The sequence below is a fragment of the Myotis nattereri genome, assembly GCF_964212035.1.
Source record: "Myotis nattereri genome assembly, chromosome: 17".
In the NCBI taxonomy this organism is placed as follows: domain Eukaryota; kingdom Metazoa; phylum Chordata; class Mammalia; order Chiroptera; family Vespertilionidae; genus Myotis; species Myotis nattereri.
In genome coordinates this window covers 3,761,534-3,785,107 of record NC_138092.1, presented here as the reverse complement: position 1 = coordinate 3,785,107, position 23,574 = coordinate 3,761,534, and the positions used below count along the sequence as shown (strand labels likewise).

General features: G+C 53.5%; 1 protein-coding gene across 1 annotated transcript in view; it reads left to right on the top strand.

Moving 5' to 3' along the window:
* Nucleotides 1-23,574, top strand: part of TG (thyroglobulin) — a gene marked incomplete at its 5' end in the record, with an annotated part of 153,179 nt that overhangs the window by 69,732 nt on the left and 59,873 nt on the right. The window contains 6 exons of the mRNA XM_081111085.1: nucleotides 8,745-8,879; nucleotides 11,043-11,207; nucleotides 15,459-15,678; nucleotides 16,044-16,137; nucleotides 18,642-18,798; nucleotides 19,030-19,232. Coding sequence (XP_080967211.1) covers nucleotides 8,745-8,879; nucleotides 11,043-11,207; nucleotides 15,459-15,678; nucleotides 16,044-16,137; nucleotides 18,642-18,798; nucleotides 19,030-19,232 — 974 coding nt within the window. The remainder of the gene's footprint in view (nucleotides 1-8,744; nucleotides 8,880-11,042; nucleotides 11,208-15,458; nucleotides 15,679-16,043; nucleotides 16,138-18,641; nucleotides 18,799-19,029; nucleotides 19,233-23,574) is intronic.

The following is a 23,574-nucleotide window of genomic DNA, read 5'->3' as shown; positions in this document are numbered from 1 at the left end:
GGGAGGCCACCAATCGGTGTCTCTCTCACATCGATGTTTCTCTCTCTCTGTCTCTCCTCCTCCCTTCCACTCTCTCTAAAAAAATCAATGGGAAAATATCCTCGAGTAAGGATGAACCAAAAAAAAAAAAAGAAAAAAGAAAAGAAAGAAAGAAAGAAATGCATTCTGTATTCTAAGTTCATTTCACTCAAGGAACTTCAAAATACCCTTTAGGACATGCTCCAGCCCTTGACCTTGAGTGCCCTTGAGAGGCAGGTGCAGCACAGGTTGCTACCAGCAGAGAGGGCTGTGGCTGAGGCCGTGGCACGGGGATGCTAAGAAAGAGGCCTTTGAAAGTCTGCCCTGGTTGGCTTTCCAGTGCTGCCCCCAACCTCAGCCTGGAGCCCAGTGGCAGGAACAAAGCCTGAACTGGGTGGACAGGCGTGGAGGCGGCTGCCCGATGGCCTCCGGGGCCACGAAGGCAGGCAGAACCCTCTTTGTGTGCGTTGCCTCCACCCTTTACGTTCGCGGCGCCTGTAGGTGGATGGAATTTAGTTGATCTTTCCAGCAAATGTTTTCCATTAAAGCCAGAGACAGAGTCGTGTGATCCTAAAATGTGTCAGAGCTGGCAGGGAGCTTGCGCACCGTCTAATCGAGGGAAGCAGGGGCCTCCGGGTACCGCCGTGAGCTTCCAAGTCAATGCACTGACTTCCAACCCGTTCCATCACTCAGCCCCCACGCTCCGGGCCAGCTTCTTGGCCTCAGTGCCTCCCTTTGCTTCTGTAAAAGGGGATGACGGTGGGAATGAAGGACTGTCAGTCCCTAGGCTGGTGTTGAGGCATAAATAAAACACAGTGTTCAGCCCAGAACCTGGGAAAGAGTGAGTGTTGAAGAAAAGTCAGCAATAATTCCAAGGCCAAACCCATGTTTTTGCAGAGAAAGGGTCTCTCCTAATTTTATAGGGGCTGAGCTATAAAATCACACACTTAAAAAAGTCCTCTGTGCCCTAGCTGGTTTGGCTCAGTGGATAGAGTGTCAGCCTGAGGACCAAAGGGTCCCAGATTCAATTCGGTCAAGGGCGTGTACCTTGGTTGCAAGCTCCTCCCTGGGCCCTGGTCAGGGCATATGCAGGAGGCAACCAATCCATGTGCTTCTCTCATATAGATGTTTCTCTCTGTCTTTCCCTCTCTCTTCTACTCTCTCTCTCTCTATTAAAAAAAAAATCAATGGAAAAATATCCTTGAGTGAGGATTTAAAAAAGTAAAAAATTCCTGTGTGCTGCGTGACTATGTCAGTCACTGTGCTAAATGCTTTCCATATTTTAAGGGGGCCGGAGGGGCACCGCAGTTTGCATGGCAGGGACGTTCTATGTCACCTGGGGCACCTGGGAGGGTGGGGTGGGGTGACTGGACTGTGCAGCTGCCCTGCATCAGCCCAGGTGTGCTGTCACGCCCCACGGTGACCGCTCCCAGACCTCTCTCTCTGCTTCCCTGAGACCCAGGCTGAGGAGGAGAGAGGCACAGCTGGCAGACTCGCTGGGGTGACAGCAAGGCAGATCCCAGGAGCACAGGGAATGGGAAACGCGAGAGGCTGGCTCCCAGCTGGAGGCTCACACTCCCCAGGGACGCACGCGGGAGGGAGTCTCCACCAGCTGCGGAGGTGCCGGGTTTGGAATGCAGCTCCGGTTTCTCTGCCGAGGCTGTCATCCCCTCCATTCATTCAGCAAGTGTTTAGTGAGCACTTACTCTGTGCCAGGCACACGGGGCTGTGGCAGTGAACGGAGCGGGCAGGACGCCCAGCCCCACGGAGCTTCCTCCTAATACATCTCTCCAGGGCTCGCTCCTCCCTGCTCTGAGCTAGCGTCCCCTCCCCGCACAGGCCTCCCACCACCCGAGCAGAGCAGCGCCCTCGACGCTCTCTCCTTCTTCACCCGCTTTAGTGTCACAGCTTGTGGCTGTGACAGCTTCTCCCTCCATTACTTCTCGCCCATTTGTCTGTTCCTCCTCTAAAACGTGAGCCGCACAGGCAGGGCCTTTCTCTGGCATGCTCACTGCTGTGTTTTATTTTATTTATTATTATTATTATTTAATATATTTTTAGAAAGAGAGGAAGGGAGAGAGAGAGAAACATTGAGGAGAGAGGAAGTCATCAATTGGCTGCCCCCTGCAAGGCTCCCTACTGCGGATGGAGCCCACAACCCAGGCACGTGCCCTGGTAGGAATTGAACTGGTGACCTCTTGGTTCCTGGGTAGACGCTCAACCGCTGAGCCACACCAGCTGGGCTCACTGCTGTATTTTAGCACCTAATGTGACTGGTACCTAGTCGGTACTTGGGAAATATGAATGAATGAATGAATGAATGAATGAATGAATGAATGAATTTCTCTTGCTTGCTTGTCTGCTAGACTCGATGTTCCCAAGGGCAGATGTTTTGTAATTCACAGCTTAATCCTAACACGTAGCAAAGTGTCTGGTATACAGTAGGTGCTCGATATTACATTTACAATTGTTTTTAAAAACATATACATATTCAATGTAGGTTAGCATTGGAAGCTAGTAGCGTTTCATGAGTGTTTGTTGAAAGAGCGAAGCAGTGAAGAAATAAGTAGGTTGATGAGCGGTGGCGGTGGAGTGTTGCAAACCACGTTGGCTGTGGGAACCCTTCCTTCTCCTCTTGTTAGGTACGTAACCTCGACCGTTTAGGGGATCTTCCTGAGTCCCAGTTGCCTCACCTGTGCAATGGAGATGACGGTGTCTATTTCAAAGAGGTCGTTGTCAAGCTTGACATAGATAGTTTATGTACAAATGGCCACCCTGGAGGCCTGGCGAGGGTGGCATTGCTGGGGTAGCTGGATCAGGTCGGCACCCCGGCTCTCAGGGTCGCTTGCACAGGTCGCCCCCTGAGTGCCGTGCGGCAGTGGCACAACTACACCCCGGGGGACTGTGCAGTGTGCCCGGAGGCATCTGACTACTGTTGGCTGATGATTGCGTCTTAGCCCCTGGTGAGATCTCGGGGGTGGAGAAAACAGGATTTCCCTTGAAAACCTCCTCCCCAGGCAGCTGGTTCTTGTACCTCGCCCATCAAGGATTTTCTCAGTCAAATTTAAGGGAGAAAGATCCAATAACAAAATATGCCAGTGTAGGGCGTCACTTTTGGTGTTTTTAAGTAGGACATTTCCCCCCAAGAGTGCTCACATTTTAACAAGTGGGTAAACCAGGGGGATCTCAGAGCTGAGAGTGGGCAGTCAAACCACTGGGAGAGCATTGCGGGAGGTAATTCAGACAGGTTACCTTCCTAGGGCCTTTCCAGCCAGTCTGTGCAGCCGGCGATGAATGAAACCATCCCTGAAGGCAATCCATCAGCCAAGGTAGATTTCCTTTATTTTTATGGATTTTACTAATTTTAACCGTTGATTAAAAATGGTAACACTATGGCCCTGGCCGGCGTATCTCAGTGGTTAGAGCACTGACCCTTGCACTGAAGGGTTGTGGGTTAGATTCCTGGTCAAGAGACCTGCCTGGGTTGCAGGTTCGATCCCAGCCTTGGCCAGGGCACACGCGAGAGGCAACCGATCGATGTGTCTCTCTCCCCTTCCCTGCTCCCTTCCACTTTCTCTAAAAATCAATGGAAAAAATATCCCCGGGTGAGGATTGACATAAAAATTTTTTTAAAAAATGGTAATACTATGTTACAAGTGGCTAGGGCTAACAAAGTCGTTGGGTTTTTTAAATGATTCGTTGGACAGTCCTCATGTATTGATTTCTGCTGAATTCCCTGACCTCCTTGGAGGAAAGAAATTTGATTTACTAAGGAAGCAGTCACCTTCCCTCCTGCAGGAGGGGAGAGGGCCAGCTCAGGAGGGACCCAGGCAAGGTGTCCACATGGAATTCGAGGCGGAGCAGAGGCGAACGCCCCGCTAGGTACCTGCCTAGTGTTCTGAACGTGATCAGAGGCGCAGGAGCGAAGGAACTTCTCTCCGAAGAAACGCCAAATCAGCACGCAGACCTGGTCCCGTTCTCATCATCTTTCAAATGATGGCAAAATAACAGATGTCTTTTTTTCCTTCTTCTTTCTGTTATTAAAGGGACATCTGGTTTTTATTTGAGTGTCATCAGGGGGAGAATAGCCCAGGGTGAAAGATGGTGTCTGTTGAGAAGTCGGGATGCCTGAGTGTGGGTCCTGCCCCGTACAGGCCGGGACCTTCCCAGCAGCGAGTGAGTGCTTGTGGGCTCAAGGTCACAGCTTGTGGGCTCAAGGTCACAGAGCTGTGCTGGTGCCCATGATGCATTTCCTGCCTGAAAGGCTTCTGACTTTGATATCTCACCCCGGCCAGCCAGCGGGGCCTGGCAACCACCTCCAATATTTCCTCAAGCTTTTTCCACATTCACCACCAAGAGGGATTCTTCCTGGCTTGGCCGCAAGAGCAGTAAGAATGCTGACTGCATTTGGAAGCCTTGCGGGGTGCACTCCCTGTTACCTTTATTCTTGGTGATGCTTAAGAAAATCCCATTTTCCTTTAAAAATGGACCTGGGATTAGAGCGTCGGAGAGAAGGGTGGCGTTTGCCACTGGTTTAACATTTCTGCACTTTGATCTGATTCAAAAACACTGGAGAACACATTCTCCCCACGTTTCAAATGAGAAAAGGGAGGGCCGGAGCCGGAGCTTGCCTCAGTTTACCGTGCCCGCAGGCGGCAGACCTGTCCCTGGGGCATTAGCATGCGCGTTTTCAAGTGTTTAAAGCTGTTTTTAACGGTGCAATTACTCTAAGTGAGCCCTGAAGCATTTCTCCTTGAACTGATGTCTGGAAAGGATGGCAGGAAGGGGGGGGGGCAGATGGGGGGGCGGGAGGGGGAGGACAGGGAGAGAAGAAGAAAGGAAAGGAAATTAAACATGCTTTTCCATATATTAGTAGAACTTTCCAATGTATTCTCATCTGGTGATTTAAAAAACACACAGAAACGTAGTCTACATGAAAAGGGACACCATGCTTCCTAGAAGGGCATGAAGTCCTCGGTATCGCCCAGAGGCCTGCCTGTCCTGAGGCTGCCAGCCACGCTGCCCCAGAGCCCTCCCTCCCCTCTGCCCGTCCACCCTTGGCAACTCCGTGGTGCACAGAGGGATGTAATGCCATGAGGCTGCCCTGGGGGCAAATGCTGCCTCACTGCCTGTGTGACCTTGGGGAATAGCTCTGTGACCTCGGGGGTACCCGGTGTTCTTGGGGAGTGCCTCTGTGACCTTGGGAACTATCCTGTGACCTTTCCTCCCTGTGGCTCATGTCCGTGCTGTGAGGAGGGTTGATATGAGTCAACATAACTAACTCAAATTTCTTAGTAAAGTGATACCTCTTTCCACATCTTATGATTATATGACGTGTTTGGGGTGCACCCAGGCCCACCCCGTAAGGGGGAGGGGTGCTGAAGCTGGAGACTATACAGGCTTTGCCTGTCCCCTGAGGACATGAGCAGTGATTGGTGTGATCGATGGGGAGGCGATCAGCAGTAAGACGAAGGTGTGAGGGAGGGCAAGGCTGGCAGTGGGTCGGCCCCTCTGGGTCTCGGGAACTGGAGTGTCAGGAAGGGCAGTGAAATTGATGAGGCCGGATCTGGATGGCGAAGAAAGGGCGGTTCCCAGAGGGGCTGAGGAGGCGGAGTGACCAACGAGGGGCAGGGGAGGGGGGGAGGTAAGGGTGCCCAGGGACAAGGCCCGGTGGGTGAGGGGAAGCAGGATTCAGGCAGAAGTCAGGAAGAAAGTGTTGCTGTCACTGCAATGGTCTGGGCTCCTGTGCCGCTTTGAGGACGTCCACCCTGGTACGTAAGTCAGGCTCAGACCTCCACAGTTTGGAAAAGATAGTGACTCAAATGCAGCAGGAACCCAGCTGCTTGGCCCAGAGACTACGCGAGGGGCTGTATTCAGCAAGTTCTCCCACCCCCGCACAGCAACTCATTTATCCCTGATCACCAGCCTAGAGAGAGCATCTGGTGACATCCCATTTTATAGATGAGGAAACTGAGGCCCAGAGAGGAAGAGTGTTTTGCCCCAAGTCACAGAGCTGTTCAGTGGAGGAGCTGGCATGCACCCAGGGAACCTGCTGCTTAACTAAGCACGTCTCCTTTCTGACATAGGCTCAGGGCCAGGGACCAGCCACAGGGCCTGGACGGCGTGTCCTCGCTGAATCTGGGATCTAGTTTGAACCTATTTTCAAAGTAGCCATAGAGAGAAGAGCCCGAGTGGCTATTGTGTGAGCTACACTGGACTGCGTTCAGGGTCTTGTTAGACAAGAAATACACAGCAAAAAGGCTTCCTTCAGGTCAGCGATAACTGTTAGAAATATAATGAAAAAAATCCCATTCCATTCTTAATGACATCGAAATTAAACACACAGATTTTTACATTCTTTCTCATATTAATGCTTCCAATTCATGTCCCAAAGGAGCATTCTTGAAACTCAACAAAAGTGGGATTGAATGTCATCTGATAAATAAATAGCCAAAAATAACCAAGAAATATTTTGAAAAGAAAAAGAATGTGTGCCCAGGGCCGGTGTGACTCAGGGGTTGAGCGTCGACCCAGGAACCAGAAGGTCAGGGTTCGATTCTTGGTCTGGGCACTTGCCCAGGTTGTGGACTCCATCCCCCGTAGGGGGCATGCAGGAGGCAGCCAATCAATGTTTCTCTCTCTCCCTTCCTCTCTCTGAAATCAATAAAAACATATTTTTAATAAGTAAAAAAAGAAAAATAATATGGGAAGACTTGTTCCTCAAAGTCATTATATTATAAAGTGACTACAGTGTAAGCAGTGTGTGAACAGAAGCAGAAATAACAAAATGAATGAAAAAGAGTAGCGCCACCAAACAGAAGTCATATCCATAGAAGTACTGAGTGTATAAGAAATACACATTTCCAATTCAAGAGGAGACTTAAAAAAAAAAAGTGATGCTGGCATCGCAATTTATAAAATATGTCTAAAGCTGATGAACAAACCACAGATCCTGCTTTTGGGCAGGTGCACCCTTGGGGTGAGCCCTGAAGCTGTCACTACCTCATTCACCAGAGAGAAGATCTCTCATTGTAAAGCCTGGTTTTTAAACCCAGGGAAGTTGGGCACAAGCCCTGGCATCGCCACGTATCAGCCAGGTCCTCAGAGTGGCACTGGGTCGGTTTCCTCATGTATAAGCTGCGCACAATGGCTGTGCCCGCAGCACGGGTGAGAGAGGATGCCATGTGCAATGGTGTTGCTGGGCTCTTGGCAAACAGTAAGCTTGTGAAATGCTACCTAGATGCGTGGCTTCATTGTCTCACCGTTTGTTTGCATTCACGAAGAAACTGTTCTGAGTGCTCGTGAGATGCCCGGACCCCAGATGTTGGATTCTGGTGACAGCATCACTCATCCCCAGGGGTTCCTGCCAGTAGGAGGCTGGGGGCAAGGAGGGCGTGGCAGAGGCTGGCTCCAGGCCCTGGGATGGCGCCCGCTGAGCTGGCTCCCACTTGGGAGATGAAATTCACCCCTCAGTTACCGTGCTTTCCCCAGACATCAATCTGAACGCGGAGTGCGGCCCAGGCCTCTCTTTTAAGACCATAATTGGCACGTTGGGTCCCGAGCCCCATCATCACTGTCCTCTGAAATTGCAGTGCACGCGTCACCTAAAAATAGGCAGCTCAGTCTGGTCATGTTGCAGAAATGCCACATGTCCTGACCGTGAAAATAGCAGCGGGCTAAGGATGCTTGAAAAGCGCAGCGTCTCTCGCAGGGCAGCCAGGGCCAAGTCCACAGAGACGGGCCCCTGGTGCTGAAGACACCCCAAGTGAGCCCTGCCGCCCGGCGGGCCTGGCGCTCGGAGCTGCCCCGCCCGGAGGCAAGGGGGCTGGGCTTGTGTTCCCACAGGGACTGGTTTTGGACACAGGCTGATCCTGGGGAGGGGAGGCAGCTTCTCAGACCAAAGGCACTTCCTGGGGAGGGTCAGCTGGGAGCCCTGGCCACCAACTTCCCAACAGTTGGGGAAACAAGAGCCTAGGTCCCCCCACAAAGGCATCTTGGGCAACACCCAGGGGTATCCACTATGGGCAGACGGTCTTCTCTCCCTCCCTCCAAGGGCTTAGGGAGGGTTGAGGGGTACCGTGTCGGTGTAGACCTCCCCACAGTGCCACATGGGCTGTGGTTATCTTTGTTACCTGGCATCATGCTAATTACTGCATTCTAACACAGCATGATGGTGCTGGTTTTGTCTTCTCGACTCCTCCCCCATTCTACTGTGACCTGCTTTAAAGAAACAGCCATGCTTTTGTTTGTCTTGTTTGTGTGTGTATGTGTTGTTGTTGTTTACCTTTGCATTCCTGGGCCTGAGCACAGAACTTGGCCCATAAAAACTTTCCACAAGTGAGCCCAGCCAGTGTGGCTCAGTGGCTGAGTGTTGACTTATGAACCAGGAGGTCATGGTTCGATTCCCTGTTGGGGCACATGTCCAGGTTGCAGGCTCGATCTCCAGTGTGGGGCGTGCAGGAGGCAGCCGGTCCATGATTCTCTCTCATCGTTGATGTTTCTCTCTCTCTCTCCCTCTCCCTTCCTCTCGGACATCAATAAAAATACGTTAGAACAACTTTTCGTAAGTGGTTGTAGAATGGAGAGGTGGGTAAAGGAAGGGATCACACTACAACAAAGACCGAGAAGGGGGGCCGGGGGCTGCCCTTTGGGGACGCCAGGTGGCACCCTGCTCTCTTCGTGCCCAGGTGAAACTGTGTGGCCGACACCCCTGCTTTCTCTCCTAGTGGCTCTGGATGCGTGGCAGACCCTGGGCCTCTCTGCAGCAGTGGTGGACCCGTCCATCAGGAGCTTCGATGTCGCCCACATCAGTATGGCTGCCGCCGGCGACTTCTCTGCTGCCCGAGACCTCTGCTTGCTGGGTAAGGGGAGTCCCCCCTACATTAGTGGGGTTGATTGGAACAGGGCTTCACACAAGTGCTGCTCAAGGTTCTGACCTCAGAAACACATAGGAGACCCAGGATACCACGGGGTGCCTGGCAGGGAGGGACTGACCGGGAGGGAAGACCTGGATGGGCTCCCCTCTGCAGGGTGCTCATTCCTCTGCAGTCAGCCACAGTCAAGGTCGCTGTGGGATGTGCCACACAGAACGTGAGTGGCATTGAGCAGGTTGGAGGAGGACCAGAGGGATGACCTAGGGGCTAGTCTGGAGCAGAGGAGGTGGGCAGAAGCTGTGACAGCTATCCTGAGGAGAGCGGGGCCATCATGCTCAGGAGGAGACATACTTATTCTAGCCGAGCTCATGGGGCAAAAGTAAGACTATGCTTAAAACTCAAGTTCCAAGAGACAATTTTCAGTGCAATGCAAAGGCCTTTCTGACAGACAAACTGTCCACAGTGAGCATCTCATGGAGAGGTGTAACTGGACGATCAATGGGTCCGGCTGCCTGTCACTACTTGAGCCAATTCAGCAGAGACAGGGTTGAATCATACATGAGCGTTTATTCCAGTCCTGCCGGCAGCGTGGGAGCAGCAGGCCATCCACAGAAATCTGCTCCGCGCCCCCATAAGCCAGCTGCTTATATTGTGTACAAGGATGAAGGTTACCTGGGAAGTAGGCAAAGGGCGTGCCAAATGGCCAGGTAACAGGTCTGCAGATTTGCAAAGGCCTGCGGGTGTGCAAAGGCTGGGGTCTTCAAAGGGCTGGCAGCTCTGGTTTCTGCAACAAAGTTGTTCATCTTTCCATGAGAATAGGCAGCTCCACATGGGAGCAGGGGGCTGCACTTCCAGGTGAGCTCCCAGGTCCCGCCTGCAACTCCCAGCCAGGCTTGGGTGCGCCTTCTGTAATCAGAAGAAAACAGTCACGGTGAACGGAGCAGGAGTAACATTCCTTACAGTTCTAGCTGGCCCCCACCATTCTATTTCTGCCCCTGCCATCAGAGGTATAAGCAAGGTGACCACTTGATAGGCGTGTTCTATAGAGACTAGCTCCTTTAAGAGCCTGCGATTGGGTAATGCTCACACTCCTCCATTTCTGAAAGTCCATGAGCCTCCTCCGCACACAAGGTTGGCTGGCGATGTGCACATCTTACAGACAGGGCTGCATGTGCAGAGGTGCAGGTTGCTCACTGCACAACTCCAGGGGGCGCCTCGGCCTGGAGACCTGGTATAAATAGGCCTTAGGCCGCACACAGCTGCCCAAGCGAACAACGCAGCCCTCTCTTCAGAGCCGTCCTTAGGACCGAAATGCCCGCCATAATGGGAAGTGTCTGCTATGGGAAGCACCTGGGAGGTGACAGAACCACTAGTGGAACATGGCGGGGTGGTGGGGAGGGGGAGGCTGGCGGGGCTGAAGAAGGAGGCAGAGGCTGGGGTATAGAGAACCTTATTTGGTAAAATTTCATCCTGAGGCCAGTGGAGAGCCAGGGAATATCTTAAATACGTAGGTGAATGACAAGAGCACGTTTGTGAATAAATAACCCGAAAGCTGACTGTTGGGAGGAAGGTAGATAGATGGGAGAGTTGGGTTCCCCCCCACCAGCATTTCATTCCTGCCCCCTGCAGCAGTGCTGAGGATATATAGGAATTGCTTAAATGAGTGAGCGAGTGGTGGCAATGAGTGATGGATGGATTGCCTATGTGGGTGGATGGATGGGTGGACGAAATGCATGGATAGATGGGGTAATGGATATATGGGTAAAATGATGCATGGATAGATTAATGGATGGATGGATGGATGGATGGATGTATATATGGGTAGATGAATGGATGAATGCATTTATGCATGGATAGATGGATGAATGGATGTGTTTTGGATGGATGAATGCATTTATGCATGGGTGGGTGGCTGCATTGATGCGGGATGGATGGGTGAATGAGTGTATGTATGGATAGATGCATGGGTAGATGGATGCAGAGCTGGATGGGAACAGGAAGCATGGAGGCACAGTTAAATGGATACAGGATGGATGGATGCATGGTTGAATGGTTGCACGGATGCAGGGATGGACGAATGCATGGGTACATGATTGCATGGCATCCCTGAGGCCCAAGCCTCACCCGTCTCCGTCTCCCTCTACTCCTCAGAGTGTTCCCATCACCAAGCCTGCCAGGTCACCACCCTGCAGACCCGCCCTGGTGCTCTGAGGTGTGTGTTCTACCCTGACACCCAGCTCTGCACACACAGCCTGCAGGCCCAGCACTGCCAGCTTCTGCTGCGGGAAGAGCCCACCTACATCTACCGGAAGCTGAGTAAGTCCGGGCCTGTGCCTGTGGGGCCGTTCCTGGGAGCCTGGTATGGCTGAGGGGGACTGTCCAAGCACATGGTCACTTGCGGGCAGTGACTTTGAGACTCTTACGAAAAAGTTGTCCTGGGCTAGGTGGCTCTCACCCGGAATGGACTGAGGAAGGTGGAACCCCCTTCTAACATAGGTCTTCTCTGCACCATCCTTGCTCACTCATCCCTTTGAGCTACAGAAGCCATTGGCCTTTGAGTTTCTTAGTAAAATAGTCAGATGGGCCGCCTTGTGTTACTGCTTTGTAGTTCAGGAAGGCCTCTCACCGGCCCCATCTCACTGGGTCCTCACAGCAATCCTGGCAGGTGGTGAGATAAGGGTTTCATCCCACCTTAGAGATCAGGAGACTCTGGCCCAGACACGGTAAGTCACTCCTCTGATGTCACACAGAGAGGGGCAGCAGAAGAGGACGTGGAGCTGGCCTCCAGTCTCTAGATGCAGTCCTCTCCCACAAACCATGTCGCCTCCGGACCGCCTCACAGTCACCTGAGAAAGGGCAGCGGCTCCCAGCTCCTTCAGTTTAAAAACAATCAACACAGAGCCATTATGTGTCAGACACTGCTAGGTGCTGGGGACACAGGGGTGAAGCAGGCAGGGGGATAGCGACATGTAAAGAAATCCATCACTAAGTGAAGTTGGGAAGAGCTGTGTAATAGGACACACGGGGCTGGGCATCCAGGGGACACACCTACCCAATTAGACATGCTTCTTGGATGAAATGAATAGCTTTTTAGGAATGTAGCTATGTCTGCCATCTCATCTTCAAGGGCCGAGGTCAACCCACTTCTGCTAACGGCCAGATAATACATATTGTAGGCTCTATAGCCACAGTATTTTTTAAATATATTTTTATTGATTTCAGAGAGGAAGGAGACGGGGAGGGAGAGAGAGAAACATCAATGATGAAAGAAAGAGTCATTGACCTGCTGCCTCCTGCACACCCCGCACTGGGGGGGTTGAGCCCGCCACCTGGGCCTGTGTCCTGATCGGGAATCGAACAGGGACTTCCTGGTTCATAGGTGGATGCTCAACCACTGAGCCACGTGGCGGGGCTTCAGCCACCGTATTTATTGTCTCTCTTACAATTACTCAGCTCTGCCACTGTAGCAGGAAAGCAGCCACAGGCAATACAATCAGCAATTCCATGGGCGTGGCTGTGTGCCAATAAAGCTTTATTTATAAAACTGGTAGCTGTTGGATTTGGCCCCACCCCATCCTAGAACGTGGATGGTTCTTCAGGACTGTCGTGACCCAGTGATGATTCTCCTCCCCTCCCTCCTCCTCCTCAGCCTTCAGCCAAGGAGAGTGCCCCCCAGGCCCGGGAATACTGAGTCCCAGGCCCTCAGTCTCCAGTCTTTCTTCTTTCTGGACATTTCTATGATTTAGTCAGGTTGGATTTCAATAGTACATCGTGCCCACATTGTAGCTAATCTGCGTGGCAGTCCTTCTGCAAAATGCCTTGACTCCGAGTCTGGGCTCTGTAAAATCAATCAGATTCTGTCCCTGTTCACCCCAGCACCACTGACATCGCGTGGGGCTCCAATTCCATGCGAATTTCTCCCTCCGGCGGGAGAGGATGCCCACACGCGTCTGACAGGCATGGCCAGTGTGTACCTGAGGCACCTGCAGAGCTGCAGTGATTTTCTTCACCCCAGTGGTGAAGGAAGAGCTCCTGGCCTACATACGAGGGTATGCTGGAAGGAGTCCGCCGTTTCTGCAAAAGGGTTCAGAAGGCAGTAGCACATCCAACATCTCCCCCACATTGGCTCTCATTCAGCCTGGGCTCTCGGGCAGCCTCTGAGAGGGAGGGTGGAATTCCACTGCCCGTGGGAAAGCCGCCTCGCATTCCCTGGAAATTCTTCGCCTTGGTATTTCTTGTCTTTGCTCCCCCTTCGGATGATGCCACGTTCGTGAAATGTGGCTGTTTCCTGCAGGGGGAAGGAACCGGCCTCGAAGGTTCTGCCACTTTAGTGCCCACAGCCTTGCGTGCGTGCCGAGGCCCTGTGATTGACAAGGGAGACAGGAAATGCTGGGAGAAGGCGCGGTGGGGTGAGGCCAGTCCGGGTTTGCCATGGCGGCCAGATTAAAAGCAGCAACGATTTCCTTCCACCCTGAGTACCACCTCTCACTCCAGTGTCTTCGCAGCAGAGGAGGTCTCAGTCGGTTTCCCTCCTTCCTCCCGTTCCTCCTCCCCTGTCTCTCATTCATTCATTCATTCATTCATTCATTCATTCATTCACGTGTTGAGCTGCCATTTGCCGGGCCCTGGGCTTGGGCCATTACACGCTGGTGTCACTAATTCCTAACAGCTTTGTGGTGTCGGGACTGCTATTCTTTCTGTTTATCAGGTGGGAAGTTGAGGGTCCCCAAAATTATGGTGTTTTCCAAAGTAGCTGGTCCGTAACATGAAACTCAGGCCTGCTTGAGCCCCAGCCCACCCATGGTTCCTCCTCACCTTGCTGACCACCATGCTACCATCAGTGCCTGGAGTCATGAGCACACAGCATCCCAGGGTTTCTCAGCCCCAGCACCCTGACACCTGGGCCCTGGGTAACCCTAAGCTCATCTGTAGTAAGATGTTCAGCAGGTCCCTGGCTTCTACCCTACTGGACGCTAGTCGCCTTCTGTCACATGTCCCCTGGGAGGCAACACCCCTTTCTGGGGAACCACTGCCTTTAGCCAGCTTTTGAGGAATAGACAGACCTGTCTGTCTCCTGCCAGGGCTCCTAGCAACCATCACATCTGAATTACAAATAGAAGGAGCTGCAGGGGAAAGAGCAAAGCTTTCTCCTCAATCAGCCCACAGTGAAGCTGAGCAAAGCAAACATACCTGACAGAAACAATAATCTGTACACACACACACACACACACACACACACTCACACTTACACTCACACACCCTCACACTCACACTCACACACACACTCACACTTACACTCACACACCCTCACACACACACTCACACACACACCCTCACACTCACTCACACACACACACACACTCACACTCACACACCCTCACCCGCACACTCACACTCACACACACTCACACACACACACTCACACTCACTCACACACACACTCACACTCACACTCACACAGAGAGAGGATCTCCTCACCGGTGTCTGTCCTTTGTTCTGTGCCCGGCCCTAAGCCCTGTGGGGAATCAGACACAGAAGGCCTGTCTCAAGTCCCTGGAAATGGCGTTTGGCAGTTGATTGAATCAATGAGTGAATGGAAGACCAGTGAGTGGAGGAGATGCGATAGGGCTCCGGAGAGGCTGATCAGTGTCTGGTGATGAGCATTACAAGGAGGGATGGAGGGGCTTGGGGCTCAGAGCTCGGCTGGCAGGTAGCACGGCCTTGACCTAATAGTCCAGGTGGGGTTCAGGCATGCACAGTGCGAGGGAGGCCTTGCTGGGCTGAGAGGAGCCCTGACCTGGCCCTTGGCCATGTGAATGGAGTGTGGTCAGAGTTGGGGCTCAGAAAGGCCTTGAAGCCCACATCAGCTTGAAGCCCAGGTAGCCACCCACCCCGGGGTCCTACACCTGTTCCCTCACCACTGAAATGCACACATGGCCCCCGGTCCTTGGCTGCAGTTCTGAAATCTGAAAGTTCTACAAGTTAGAACACACATTTTTTTGTAAGTTTGCAGCAAACTCATTTGGTGGCAAAATCTGAGCTGGATTTTGTGACTGAAGGAATTACATTCTTTACTCATTGCTCTTAGTAGGAGCCATCCCTGCTTTTTATCGCAGAAATACTTGTGTTTGAGGACAGGCTCTGCTCCAGACCCCCCTAGGGAGACTGCCCATTGCTTGACTGTGTCCCTTGGTTCTTTAAAAAGGCCAGGCAGTTTTGAATTGCAGTGCACGCCTGGCCCAGGTTGCTGAGTAAGGGGCTGTGGGCACGTTAGCCTCTTGGGAGGAGCCATTGAGATGACCCCGGGAGAGAAGGGTTAGAGCTGCACTCTGTCAGAGCTGCAATCTGTTGGCTGAGTGCCTGGGAAAGACCAGCTGTCTTTGCTCTTATTTCTCTTACTCACCTGAGCATAGACTTCCCTACATGTAAGCCCATGGGGTCTGAAGGAGTTACTGACATTTTTAAAGTGCAAAAAGCAGCGTTTGTTTCTCAAGCATGTCCGAATATTTCCGTGAATAGAGCACCCACTGCTCTCTTCCCCCTCCTCCCCGCTCCCCATCCCCACAGACACCCCTCTGCTCGGCTTTGGGACATCTGCACCTTCTGTGACCATCGCCCCCCACGGCCAGCTGCTGGGCAGGTCCCAGGCCATCCAGGTGGGCACTTCGTGGAAGCAAGTGGACCAGTTCCTGGGAGTGCCCTATGCTGCCCCGCCCCTGGCAGAGGGCCGCTTCCGGGCACCGGAGCCCTCCGACTGGACCGGGTCCTGGGCTGCCACCAAGCCGCGGTAAGGGTTGAGCGCAATAGCATTCTGTCTTCTAATCCATCAGCGTCAGACTGATGGCAGGATGGTGCATGTGGGCCTGAGTGGTGCGTGGGGCTGGGGGTGTGTAGATAAGGTGGTGTTAGGTGCTCTAACAGGTAACCCCTCCCCAACATCAGCCACTGAACATGGCGTTGCTCCTATGAAGTCCATTTGGGGATGGAGGGCCGCTGTGCTCGGCTCCATGCAGTGGTCCCGTGACCTGATTGCCGCCGAAATGCTGCAGAGCTGGCGGGCAGAGGGCTCTGGCCACTGGTGGTGGGCTGGAAGGGACATGGGCAAGTCCCCGCAGTTGATTCTCCTGGAAGTCAGACGGTCTGTATCTGCAGGGCCCGCTGCTGGCAGCCAGGGGTCAGGATGCCCACACCGTCCGGGGTCAGCGAGGACTGCTTGTATCTCAACGTGTTTGTCCCTCAGAACGTGGTGAGTCTGAGCCCTTGCTGGGTTTGCCCTGAAAGCTGCCCATTGGCAACCCCCAGTCCCCACAGCTTCCAGCACCGTCCCCTCATCTCCACTTGGGTTATGCCCCCAGCGCCATCCTCACTGGGCCTGAACGGCTGAGAGCGAGCTCAGGGTCCTCCCGGCTCCTACACGGCTGCGCCTGCTCCTCGCCACATCCTCTCCCCTCGTGCACACGGGACAGTGCGCGCTTACCCCGTGCCGTGCTCTGGGACTATTCACACGGGCCCGTGACGGGCGGGGACTCTCCTGGGGGAGACACAGTTATGAACAAGACCCAGCAGCTGCTTGGGGAAGGGGTTATATAGGGTATCCCAAAATTCACGCAAGATTTGCAATTGAATTGAATCGCAAATCTTGGGTGAATTTTGGGACACCCTATACTTTAGTGGGAAGGGGCAGAAATAAATAAGCAAAGAAATATTAAACAACAACTGAACGACAAATAAATATGGAAGCAAAATACAGCACAGGAGGAAGCGGCAAGTGACAGGGGGAGTGAGGTGGTGGCCAGGTGGTGCCCTCCCATCAGGCCGTGCAGGAGGGAGGGTGTGACTGCGCAGGTGGGGCAGGGCCAGTGATGAAGGGTTGAGGGGGCACAGGATGGGGAAGGGGAACCCACATCCAAGTTAGTGTGCCCACGAGGAAATGACCTCTCTCGGGAGGACCTCTGGAGGGACCCCTCGGCCATCTCTTCGGAGCCGTCCGTGGAAAGGCGGGTCTCAGGCCGTGCTGGAGGGGGAGCAGGGCTCTGGCCCTGACTCTGGTTATGCCCCGGTTGGAAGCCCGCGTTCGCCTGAGTGGTGGCTCTGAACCTGAGGTTCAGTCTTGGAGCTTCCTGTTTGGGAGCAAAGGTCAGAGCACGCGAGAGAGAGAGAAAAAGGAACTGAGGAACTTCGGGAAACATGAGTTCCTGGTGGCCCATGTTGACTCATCTCCTGGCACATGTGACCATGTCACCACTTCCTGGTCCCCTAGCCCACTAGCCATGGGAGCCAGCTGCACTTTGGAGGTGTGATGGCAGCCGGCTGGTCTGAGTGAACTCTGTAACAAGGCCACCAGACACATGAAAGGTCTCGTGGATGGGGCACTCAGCACAGCACCCACGTACATAGGCAGGTCCCGTCAGGGCTTGCTGGCGGTGAGGAGGCCATCTGCGTGTCGGAGCCCATGGCACAGGGAGTGGGGAATCACAGTACCTGGATGGCATGGGCACCCCGGAGCCTGGCCTATCTCCTGGCCTGGGGTGGGGTGTCAGACCCCCCCAGATGGAGCATTATAGGCTCATATAAAAGGGTCAGCCTAAGTTCAAAGCCCAGTTCTGCTGCCTTGTAGCTGATGTGTGACCTTAGACAAGCCACCTAACACCTCCAAGCCTCTACTGCCTCATCTGTAAAATGGGAATAATAATGACATGCCACCTCACAGAGCTGGGTGAGGACTGAATGAATAAAATCCTGGGCACACAGTGCCTGGCTGTCTGAGTTAAGCTCTGCCTCACCAAGATGGGAGGTTCCAGTTAGCATGGCTGCACGGAAAGGGCTCACCAAGGACCCAGAACATTCTTCAGGAGTAAACTAGTGGCCAGAACTGAGGTGTTGGGTGACTGCATGGCTCCAAGTCCACTACCAGCTGCCACTGGGGCCACGTGCTCACTTTGCACTGTGGGCAAAGTGTCTTCATTTTTTGTGACCCTCAGTTTCCTAATCCATGAAATGGGGTTTATTAGTTTGCTTGGGTTGCTCTGATAAAAGTACCACAAATGTGGAGGCTTAAACAACAGAAATTTATCATTTCATGATTGTAAAGGCCTGGAGTCCAAGATCAAGGTGTTGGCAGGGTATGTTCCCTGGAGACTTCTCTCCTTGGCATGTAGATGGTCATCTCCCCTCTGTGTGTCCATGTGGTCTTCTCTTGGTGGATGTGTGTCCTAATGTCCTCTTTTTGTAAGGACACCAGTCATATTGGATGAGGGTGCACTGGCTAATTACCTCTTTTTGTTGATTTCAGAGAGGAAAGGAGAGGGAGAGAAAGATAGAAACATCAGTGATGAGAATCATTGATCAGCCCAGCACTGTGGACCAAGCCCGCAACCCGGGCATGTGCCCTGACTGTGACCAGGAATCAAACAGTGACCTCCTGGTTCATAGGTCGATGCTCAACCATTGAGCCACACTGGCCAGGCTGGCTGATTACCTCCTCACAGAACCCATCTATAAATAGTCACCTTCTGAGGTCTAGGGGTGAGGGCTTCAACATGTGAGTTCTGGGGGACACATTTCCATCCATCACATGGGGCTGCGTGGGCCTACAGGGCAGAGTTGACGGGGAGAGTTTGTGCAGGCTCAGAATCTGGCACCTTCATGGGAGAGGAGTCCTCACCAGGCTCCAGTGGGGAAAATATATCATAATCATCAATATATCATAATGATCATTGATATATTGATGATATATCTCCCATCCCACAGGCCCCCAATGCGTCCGTACTGCTGTTCTTCCACAACATGGAGGCCGGGGCCGACGACAGGAGCCTCGCCCTGGATGGCTCCTTCCTGGCTGCTACTGGCCACCTCATCGTGGTCACTGCTGGCTACCGAGTGGGCATCTTCGGCTTCCTGAGCGCTGGTGAGTTGCTGGCATTGGTGGGCACTGCTGATTCCTGAGCCCAGAGGCGCCGGATGGCTCTGAGGCCGGAGCCCATGCTCTTCCCATCGGCCTCACAGTGACCAAGTCCCAACCTGTGGGGACAGAAGTCAGGTCCCCCAGAGGCACCGGGTGCCTGGCCTGGACGGCACCAGGGTAATGAAGTTCCAGCTGCAAAATCACAAAAGGTAAAAGGCTCTCCTCTCTCTGAAGGGGCCGGCGCGGTGAGTGGCAACTGGGGGCTGCTGGACCAGGCGGCGGCTCTGACCTGGGTGCAGACCCACATCACAGCGTTTGGCGGGGACCCGCGGCGGGTGACCATGGGAGCCGACCGTGGCGGAGCCGACGTGGCCAGCATCCACCTTCTTGCCGCCGGAGCTGGAGGTTCCAGACTCTTCCGGAGAGCCGTGCTGATGGTGAGTGGCCGCTCGGTGTCCACCTGGCTGCAGGTGCGGTCAGGTGAGGGGTCCTCTCTGGCTCTGAGGCCCGCTGCTTCCATTGCTTGGTCCCTGTATCCGTGTTCTGAGTGTGTGTTCTGCTCAGGGCCGTCTCTCATGCACATGGGAGCCGGTGCTGAGGGCTCCCTGACGGCTGGCCACTCACATCTCAGGTGCTCATAGTTCCGACGGGCGTGTTCTACTTCCTGCGAATGCCTTGCTGGGGTTTACTGGTCTGAGCTCTGCATTCCCTCCCTTGTCCACAGACACCACAGGGCTGGGATGTGGGATGAGAAGGCCTCTGGTGGAGACACATGATGATGGGGGTACAGTTTAGCCAACTCTATGCCAATGACACCTGGCAGCACCCCCCAAACAGGAGAGAAATCAAACCAAGAGAACTCTAGTCTGCTTCCCAATGCAGGTTCCCTGATCCTGTCTGGGTTTGAATTTAGAATATCCCCGGAAGCTGTCTGGTTTCTTCCGCAGCCCTCGTCCCGTCCCTCCTCCACCCTGAGATTCCATTCTGGTGGCATTTCACTGTGGGACAGTGTTGGGTGATGCGTGACTCTAAGCCCTTCCGCCTCAGTGATGCTCCCTTACCTGGGGGTGAGGACAGTAGGGGACCCGGGGGCTTGTCCACGTGGCTATTCAAGGAGTGGCAGGAGCTGGGTCAGCAGCACAGGCAGGCACGGGGCTCCAAAGGCCTGACCATCCGAGCTGTTGGTTGTGGAATGAAGGCAAAGAATAGAACTCAGCGCTCATGATTCTGCTACGCGGTCTGAGCGCCTGCTAGGGGATGATGATGATGGTGATGATGGTGGTGATGGTGATGATGGTGATGATGGTGGTGATGATGATGATGGTGATGATGGTGGTGATGATGGTGATGATGGTGATGATGGTGGTGATGATGGTGATGATGGTGATGATGATGATGATAGTAATGATGGTGATAATCTGATGCTACAATTATGATTATGATATATTGATGATGATGGTGATGATGATGATGATGGTGGTGATGATGGTGGTGATGATGATGATGATAGTAATGATGGTGATAATGTGATGCTACAATTATGATTATGATGTATTGATGATGATGGTGGTGATGATGGTGGTGATTATGATGATGATGATAGTAATGATGGTGATAATGTGATGCTACAATTATGATTATGATATATTGATGATGATGACAATAATCATGATGGAAGTAATAACCTGGTTGACCATGAGGCCTGAAAACTATTCTGTCATTGATTAGCCTCTAATTGTACTGCGTGTCCAGCCTTTGGCAGGTGAGGTGCCAGGTGCTGTGACAGGTGCTAGAGACTCCGTGCTGAATAATTCATGCCCTGGTTCTCAGGAAGCTTGGAGGTTGCTGTGGGGCGAGAGCAGATAGTTAAAGCAGATATTTAGAGAGGGTCTTCAGGCGGCTCAGAGAGAAGCCCCAGCCAAGAGCAGGAGAAGGAGGGGGTGGTGGAGAATGCTTCTCAGGAGAGAGGAAGTCTGGGGACTGCGTGGGACTGCGAGGGGCTCTGAGGGACTGTGAGGGATTGTGTGGGATTGTGTGGGACTTTGTGGGGCTGTGTGGGGCTGTGGGGGACTGTGTGGGGCTGTGTGGGGCTGTGTGGGACTGTGTGGGACTGTGTGGGATTGTGTGGGACTGTGTGGGGCTATGTGGGCTGTGTGGGGCTGTGTGGGGCTGTGTGGGACTGTGTGGGACTGTGTGGGACTGTGTGGGATTGTGTGGGACTGTGTGGGGTTGTGTGGGGTTGTGTGGGGCTGTGTGGGGCTGTGTGGGGCTGTGTGGGGCTGTGTGGGGCTGTGTGGGGCTGTGTGGGGCTGTGTGGGATTGTGTGGGACTGTGTGGGGTTGTGTGGGGCTGTGTGGGGCTGTGTGGGGCTGTGTGGGGCTGTGCCGGCAGAGTCCAGGCACCAAGGGGATGCTGGACTCTTCCTCAATCTGCAGGCCGGCAGTGCCTCAAGGGGATAGGGCCCTCCTGGGCAGTGGGATAGGGTTGGGAGGCAGAGAGCAGCCAGACTGCACTGAACACCTTGGGCCCACCCTGAGCATGTGGCAGCCATCGCCATGGAATGGTGTTGTGTGTTTGTGTCTTTCATTGGGTCTGGTTGACCATTTTAACCACTTTTAAGTGTGCAATTCAGTGGCACTAAGCACATGTACAAGATTATGCAATCATTACCATGGATCGTTTCCAGAGCTCTCATCCCAAGCAGAAACTCTGTACCTAATAGAACCTGGCTTCCCTCCACCTTCTTCTCTGTGACGTTGCCTGGCTAGGTACCTCCTACTGGTGGGACCACACAAGATGTGCCCTCTGGTGTCTGGCTCTCTCACTTAGCATGTCTGCAGGGTTCTTCCATGGTCCATGCTGTAGCCTCTAGCAGAAGTTCACCCCTTTCCAAGGCTGAGTCCTATTCCACTGTGCGTGCACCACGTTTTGTTCATCGTCCATCGATGGACATCAGGGCGCACCTTTGGCTGTTGTGCACAGTGCTGCTGTGAGCACGCTGCACCTTCAAAGAGCTTTGAGCCCGGCCAGCCTGGCTCAGTGATTGAGCCTCGACCTATGACCCAGGAGGTCACGGTTTGATTCCCGGTCAGGGCACACACCCGGGTTTTGGGCTCAGTCCCCAGTGTGGGGTGTGCAGCAGGCAGCCGATCAATGGTTCTCACTCATCATTGATGTTTCTCTCTCTCTCTCCCTCTCCCTTCCTCTCCCTTCCTCTCTGAAATCAATATATATATATGTATATATTTTTTAAAAAGCACTTCGAGCAGGTGGGAAATTGCTTCCTTTTAGGAGACGTCATTTAGAGGTGGGGGAGGGTGAACCAGAGGGACAACCCTGGGGCAGAGAAGCAATGAGGAGACGATGAAGTAACACAGTTAAGGAAAGAGGGAGACCGTTGAGGCCAGTGCCACGGACCTGCTAGCCATGCTGAGGCCGTGGGCCACTCCCGCTCTGCCTCGCCTTCCTGGGACCAGGGCCTTGATCATGAGGAGGGCAGGGGTGGCGTGGTTTGGGCCTCCCTGAGGCTAGGGCAGCATCGTCACCATCCCCCACAGGAAGCTGTGCCACCGCCAATTCATCCCTCGCCTGCATGTTCAGGACAGACTCCACGGCCCATCCTGCCCCTGCAGGCCCTGTCCTGTGTGAGACTTGGTCCTGCCCTCCTGCTCCCGGCTGCCCTATTCACCCTCAGGGACCCTCCCGGACTCGGCAGCTCCGAGTCAGACCCTTCCCATGGCTGTGCTGCCTGCGCTTCCCCACAGCATTTATCAGGATTCCCACCAGCTGCTCCTGCTGCCCCATCTGTCTCCCTCCCAAGACTGTAGGCCCCGGGGGGCAGGGGCCTGGCGTGCCTGGCTCTCCACGGTTGAGCACCCAGCACAGCTGGTCTTACAGTACCTTCTGCATAGTCAGCATCTGGGCAGGGATGAGCGGGTGAAGGGGGACCCACAGGATGGCCCGTTTTCCTCCTCCCCTCCCCCTTGTGTTTCTTCTCCTTTGGTGCGGGGCTTTCTTCAGTCTGTCCCTCCGTAGGGATTGTGTCCCTGCGGAGGGAGGTCTGAGCCCAAAACGTCTCTCGATCCCTGGGGCTGAAAACAGACCCCCTGACTCTGAGTTGATCCTGAAGGTATTTCCCCAGGGCCCCCTCAGAAACCAGACACTCAGTGGGACCCAGAAGACACCCCAACACCTTCTTGTAGGCGCAGAAGGCAGACTTCTTGAAAATTCTGGAGAGTTTGGGTGTTGGGGAATTTCTGAAGCGAATCTGTTCTCACAAATGGGAGCGCGTGTAAAAATAAACCCGCCATCTGTTTCCGTCGTTTTCGAGCGGCTTTTACAGCTCCTCCCAGCAGCCTTTGGGGTGTGAGGCTGTGCGGGATCCAGGGGACCGAAATACTGCTCTCTGCTAGCAGTTCTTCAACGCCTTCGTTACTGGCAGATGCTTGGGGGACGAAGGCAAGCTGGCGACACATTCCTGATTAAAATCTCGTCTTTCTGCAAATCTCAGGGCCAGAAGTGTTGCCCCAGCAGGCGAGACAGACTCCTGTGAGAACTACTAGCAGGGTCATTCGTTTGGTGTCTTTGGGGCCATGGAGAACTCTCAGAGTATTATCTCGGAGACTCCTCACATGCATTCACAAGGGGTGTGTTTTTTCAATAGCTGTTTAGAGATCAGACATCCACGGCTCAGAGATGTTTAGTGACCTGCTAAAGAACACGCAGCAAAGAAGGAGCTGGGGTAGGGATTCGAACCGACAGCCCAAGCCTGTGTTTCCC